Genomic DNA, 6,276 nt, shown 5'->3' with positions numbered 1-6,276 from the left:
CTCCAGCTCAGCCGGAGCAAATTCTACTCCCCAGAACAGGAGCGGTGCTGGTGGGGGCACAGCTCCGCTCCGCCTTCACGTGGCACTAAGGGGGCTGAAGTGGGCCCCCCGCCTCCCCAGCTGCTCGCAGCATCCAAAGGGCAGCGGTGAGGCCGCCCCCCAAACTCCCGGCCCCTCAACCCGAACCCCCAAATCTCTACAGGCAGTAAAAGCTAGGGATGGTCGTGAGGGAAAACCGCCGCAGCCCCGCCACGCTCCCCCAGCCCCGGCCCCTTCCCGGGGAGAAAGGGGCCACTCACCGCGGCTGCCGAGCCCCGTGGGTCCCCCGCTCCGCACCCCGCGGGTGCTCCGCTCCGCAGCGGCAGGGACGAACGCCGGCTGTGCCGCTGCCCACGCCGAGACTCCCGGTAGCACTTATCCGGGCCGGTGGCTCCGTCCACGCCAGGCCGAAGGCCAGCGCGGTGCCAGGCCCCGGGGCACAGGCCGCGCCGGGGGGAGCGCCTGCCCCGGCCCCCCCAGCGTCCCCCGACTCTCGCGGCCGCGTTGCTGTTGCGTTCTCACACGTGACGGTAACGTCAAGCAGAAATATTTCCCCGCTAACGCGCCTGGAAAACTTCTGCCGGAGGCGAGGGTGGAAAGCCGGGAGGGGCCTTGGCACGGCTGGCCGGGGACACCTGATCCTTGGGGGACAAAGGCGCCCTGGCCCCGCGCCCGGTCATGGGGACAGGGAGAAGCTCCGGCAACTGCGGCTTCACCTCCCCAGGGGGGAGCAGGGACCCCCCCCGGCCAGCACCCATTGCAGAGCCAGGGCCCCACCTCAGGCACCCTTCCCTCCCTCCCTCCGTGCGCTGTTCCTACCAAGGTACGATCACATCACAACATAAGGTCATTTTTATTTAAAAAACAAACTGGGGGGGAGGGGAAACCCCAAACAAAAACCCACAACACAGCCAGAGAAGCGTAACCTTCACCTGCACTAGTGTTACCTATCGGAGCAAACAGCAAAGAAAGGTTTACAGGGGTATTCTATAAAAACAGATGTCATTTCCAAACAAACAAGGCACTTCACTTCCATTAAAGGAATTACAAAGTTGAAGATGGACTGGAAACCCAGAACTGCCGAGTCCAACCTTGCCTTCATCCTGGAAGTCCCAACAGTTATTTTCAACAGCAGCTAGAAACCTCGATTTGCTCCTATGAAGGCAAAGCACAAAACTCCCTCTGTTTTAAGATCTTTTAAGATCTGAAAGAATTTGCAGCCGTCAGCCCATCAATTGGCAGGTCTTGATGAACAAACCTTTGCTGCTGCCATCGACCACAAAGTTCACGGTCTTCACAGCTCTCCTGTCATCCCAGGGATTAACACACCCAGTAAGAATGTAAAAACTTACATTTTCCTCTCTAAAAGCCAACAAAAAGCTCAGAGCACAACCAGAGCCTCGGTCGCAGGCTCCCCTCAGCTGCTGGGGGGTCTACCCCGAAACCTTGAGAGTACGGCTACGCCAAGCAAGACTTCTGACAGCGCATGGTCTGTACAGTCCCCAAAGGCCGTATTGCTAATAAATCTCATCACTTGTAGCAAAACGCTAAAACCAAAAGCATCTGCCTTTTCTCCTGCCCCCCAAATATGAAATCTGGATTTGCACAGCAGGAGGCAAAGGAGTGGGAGGAGGCGCAGCAGGGTATTTACAAACGCTGAACAGCTTCACCCATAAGAATCGACATCCCTTCCCAAGAGCCTGCAAATATATTCCCATTACAACAAGGAAGACAAATTAATACAGAACTCTTTTTTTCTTTGCTTCAAACTAGGCTGAGACCTGTTCAAACAGCAGAGAAGTCGTCCCTGGAAGACTCCAACCTGCTCTTTAAAAAACATTTAGAAAAAAAACATAACATTTCTGAAAGTTTGGTCATCTGTTCCTCGATCAACATCCAAAGAATAATTCTCAGGTCAGCGGAAGTTTTTTAGAAACGAGACAACCCCTGAACCAGGGGCCGTTTCCAACCATTAGACCCCACAAGCTTCTGTGTGCAGCTCAGAGGGCTCTCCAGTCAATCGGCTTCTTGCCGGATTTCTTGAGCAATTCGTTCGTCTTCGAGAAATGCCGGCAGCCGAAAAACCCTCTGTTGACAGAGAGGGGCGAGGGATGAACCGTCTGCAGGACGTGGTGGCGTTTCTGTGAAGCGTTAGGGGAAACGGTTCGTTAGATTTGCATGCCTTCAGCTCCCTGGACGAGGCTGGCTGCTTCTGCCCCACCACGCAGGTGCCATTTCCCTCTACACCCCTCGGCCACCAGCCCGAGGACCCAAAGAACCGGCCGTGAGGACCAAGACTTTTATCCCACTGAGCAGAGGATGGACTCCGTAAAGCAGCAGTAATACCCTGGCCATTTTTCAATTGCTGTAATCCTGAACGCAAGATTTACAGTTATTTATGAGCCTTTTCCTAGAAAAAAAACCAGTTCTGTCCTCAACTGGGGGCTTTTCTGACGACAGAAGGTTGGTTACACTTGCTCCACTTTTGTTGCTTAATTCTGGCAAAGGCTAAGCTGGAACAGAAGGGCAACTAAATTTGAGAGCTCAAGCAGGGAGAAAACCCCAATCCTGTAAGGGAAGTGCCCTCTAGTGTCCACCCAACTGATGGAGAAAAATGAGCGAGAGGGAAGAGCCGAGGAGGGGTGACCCGTACCCTGTCGATGGAGCTGCCTTTCTTCTGCGCGTAGGCTCCCCACAGCATGAAGACAACCCCGTGCAAGTTCTCGTTGAGCCAGGACACCACCACGTCCGTGAACTGCTCCCAGCCTCTCTCCTTGTGGGAGGTGGCCTGGTGAGCTCGCACCGTCAGGACAGCGTTGAGTAGGAGCACGCCTAGCAAACAGAGCGGGTACGCAGAGGGTGAAACAAGCAAAATAAAAATCGAGCCTTAACTGCTTTTCCCGGCTTCCCCAGAGAAATGATAAATTCAATTTTCATTCTAAGGCGCCCGCAAAGCGGCAGGCACTCAGAAATGACTTTCTCTTTTACAGAAGGACTGTTTCCAACCCTGGATCCGTTTTCTAGCCAGGCTTCTTCGTGACCTGCCGTGGACACGTCACTGGAGCGCCTATTAACTCACCTTGCTTGGCCCAGCCGGTTAGATCACCGTGACCAGGATGAGTGAAGTCCTCAATATCCGTCGACAGTTCTTTGTAAATATTTTCCAAACTGCAAACAAAAACCATCAGAAGTTTTTTAATATGCGTGTTTAAAGTTAAGAGCAAACAGCACCACTTGCTGCTCTTACACTCGGCAAGAGAGTATCGATTTTAATCTTGTCCTTTAAGATAAAGCCATTTGTAGAAGCAGGGTAGCAAGGACTCCCCTTGGTGTGCCTGGAGAGAAGCTTAATGACAAGGTCCCAGCACGACTGAAAATGCAAATTTACACCCAGCACACTCTTCAGAACACCAAACTATATAGAATTAACCGTATTTTTCTAGTGATGTTTTTTTCTAGGCAACGCACAACTCAAATTTCAGTAGTCGTGACGCACTTCATGGCAATTATCTGGCTCACAGCCATGAGTAACGCAGAGCTGCAAATAATTTATAAACAAAAGAGACTGTGCACATCGAGTGCTGTCGTACCTGGGGGGAGGCGGAACAGGCTTCTGGACACTGAAACAGAGCCCGTGAGCTTGGTTAGGTCCGTGATATGGATCTTGCCCCAAAATGACAACCTTCACCTGAAAGCAGACCGTAGTTAGCACTGAATTATTATCAGTATTATCTCCCAAAAGAGGGAAGGAAAAAAGGCTTATAAATGAGCTTTAACTGACTTTTTATAACTCTTATGAATGAGATTTAACTGAAGTTAAAGCACCGACATCTCATTACAAACAAGTTGAAGAACACAGTCCCCACCTACCACTAAGGACTAACATCACCACAGCTTCGCCGCTAAGACGATGAAGATATTTCGAGTGCGAAAGACCAATGTTTTCAAAGAACCGCAATAAAACATCTTGTTAAGGTATTTTCCAAGGCATTTCCTCACATTTTAGTTTGATGCCACACTCCTGTGATATTTTTGAGACAGCTTATTAGCAACAGGATAACCTTAAATGCTGTTATTTTTTTTAATTACCGTTCAGAATCACAGAATCACTAAGGTTGGAAAAGACCTGTAAGATCATCAAGTCCAACCATCACCCCAACCCCACCACACCTACTAAAACATGTCCTGCAGTGCCACATCCACACGTCCCTTGAACACCTCCAGGGATGGTGACTCCACCACCTCCCTGGGCAGCCTCTGCCAGTGCTTCACCACTCTCTCCATAAAGACATTTTTCCTAATATCCAGCCTGAACCTCCCCTGGCGCAACTTGAGGCCGTTTCCTCTTGTCCTATCACTTGTCACTTGGGAGAAGAGACCAACACCCACCTCACCACAACCCCCTTTCAGGCAGTTGTAGAGAGCGATGAGGTCTCCCCTCAGCCTCCTCTTCTCCAGACTGAACACCCCCAGCTCCCTCAGCCGCTCCTCATCAGACTTGTGCTCCAGACCCCTCACCAGCTCCATCGCCCTTCTCTGGACACGCTCCAGCACCTCAATGGCCTTGGAGTGAGGGGCCCAAAACTGAACACAGCATTTGAGGTGTGGCCTCACCAGTGCTGAGTTCATTGCAGATCAATTAAAAAAACCCCAAGAGATGTAGGAGATCCAGAAATCAAGACCTCCTTGAGTTGGCAGCAGTGCAAATAAGGTCAAAAGTCCAGCTAACGTTCTAAAGGAAATTCGGTGGCCGGTGAGGGCAATAAAAGGGCGTTTCCGTTGACAGAAGGGAAGGCAGGATTTCCAAGTCAGGCGAGAGAAACAACAGCATCCACACGACGCAGGGCTGAGGCTCCAGAGCCCGAGCGGCACGTGAAGGCGTCTACGCGTCCCAGCCCCCGTCTCCCCCCGGTCAGAGGCCCCGGCAGCCAGAGCAGCCCCCCCTCCCCAGCCCTACTCACATCCTTGATGTCACACATCTGCGTCCAGGTGAAGACCTGGTCAGGGGGCGGATAGACCGTGTGGCGTTTCCTCTCTTCGGCGACGAACGCCATCAGCTGCGGGGGGAGGGAGAGGGAGCGGGTTCAGCCCGGGGAGCGGCCGCGCAGCCCCGCCGCTCGGGGCGGGGGGGGGGAGGGCGCCTCGCTCACCTGCATGAAGTAGGGCTTCGAGAACTCCGCGGCCAGCTGCCGCCGCCAGCTCTCCCCGAAGCCCGGGGGCACGTTCCGCTCGGCCAGCAACCGCAGCGCCGCCTCCTTGTTCTTGCGGATCCGCTCCAGCTGCTCCGGGCTCAGCAGCGAGGCCCGGCCCGCCCCCTCTCCCGCCGCCTTCGCCTTCTTCGCGGCACCCACCTGCAAAGAGCGAGCGAAGAGGCAGCTGCAGAGCGGGCGAGGGAAGCCGCGGCCCAGCCGCAGGCCGAGCAGCGGGAGCCGAAAGGCCGCCATGGCCCCGCCACGCCCCGCCCTCCGGGGGCGGCCGCGCCGCACGCGGTTATTTCGCGGCAAAACAGCGGCGGGCCCGTCTCCATTGGCCGCCGCGCCAAGCGGGTCCCGCCTACAAGCGGGATGCCGAACGCCGGCTTCCCATTGGTCAGCGAGAAAGAAGACGCTCCTCCCTATTGGCTTGCCACGGCCGGTGGCGAGCCGCTCAGCCTAGCACCCGTGACGCGGAGCCGGCCCTCAGCGCCCATTGGGCAGCGGCGGAGCGTGGCCCCGAGATTGGCAGGTCAGTCAGGCGTGCCGGGAGCGCGGGGTTTTTGGCAGTGGCCGCACGGCGCGTGGTCTCCCAACCGCCCCAACGGCCGCCAGCGCCGCGCGCCCCAGCGGCCACCGCCGCCGCGGCCCCCGCCAGCCCCCTCGCCCCGCTCTCCCCCCTCCAGGGCCGCCGGCGCCCCCGGCCCCCCGCTCGCTACCTCAGCGTCGCCGCCCGGCTCTGGGGAGCGGCCGCGCTTCTTCGCCGGCGCGGCGCTGAAGAAGGAGTGCAGCGTCTTCTGCCCGATCATGGCGGCGCGGGCGCGGGGCAGCGGCGAGGAGCGGCAGCGGCACCCGCACGAGTCGGCGGGCGGGTGAGCGGGACGGGGATTTGGCGCCAAGAGCGCGCGCCTGCGCGGGGGGGGCGGTGCCAGCCGGAGGGAGGGGGCGCGGCCCGCCCTGGCGCATGCGCGCACGCCTCGCCCTCCGCCTCCTTCAGCGGCCGCTGAGGGGCCGCGGTTCCCGCCGCCACCGCCCGCTCTCGTCG

At 56.8% G+C, this 6,276-nt stretch overlaps 1 protein-coding gene across 1 annotated transcript; it reads right to left on the bottom strand.

The window, feature by feature from the left end:
- Positions 1 to 880: 880 nt before the first annotated feature.
- Positions 881 to 6,040, bottom strand: UNG (uracil DNA glycosylase). The gene is made up of 7 exons (XM_059827751.1): positions 5,951 to 6,040; positions 5,190 to 5,390; positions 5,001 to 5,096; positions 3,630 to 3,727; positions 3,119 to 3,207; positions 2,693 to 2,871; positions 881 to 2,180 (listed from the first exon to the last, which is right to left on the bottom strand). Exons 1-7 carry the CDS (start codon positions 6,038 to 6,040, stop codon positions 2,040 to 2,042), a joined length of 894 nt encoding a protein of 297 aa, XP_059683734.1. The 3' UTR covers positions 881 to 2,039.
- Between the last annotated feature and the right edge of the window lie 236 nt (positions 6,041 to 6,276).

The sequence above is a fragment of the Gavia stellata genome, chromosome 21 (genome assembly GCF_030936135.1).
Source record: "Gavia stellata isolate bGavSte3 chromosome 21, bGavSte3.hap2, whole genome shotgun sequence".
NCBI classification, from domain to species: Eukaryota; Metazoa; Chordata; class Aves; order Gaviiformes; family Gaviidae; genus Gavia; species Gavia stellata.
This window is presented reverse-complemented; position numbering and strand designations above follow the sequence as displayed.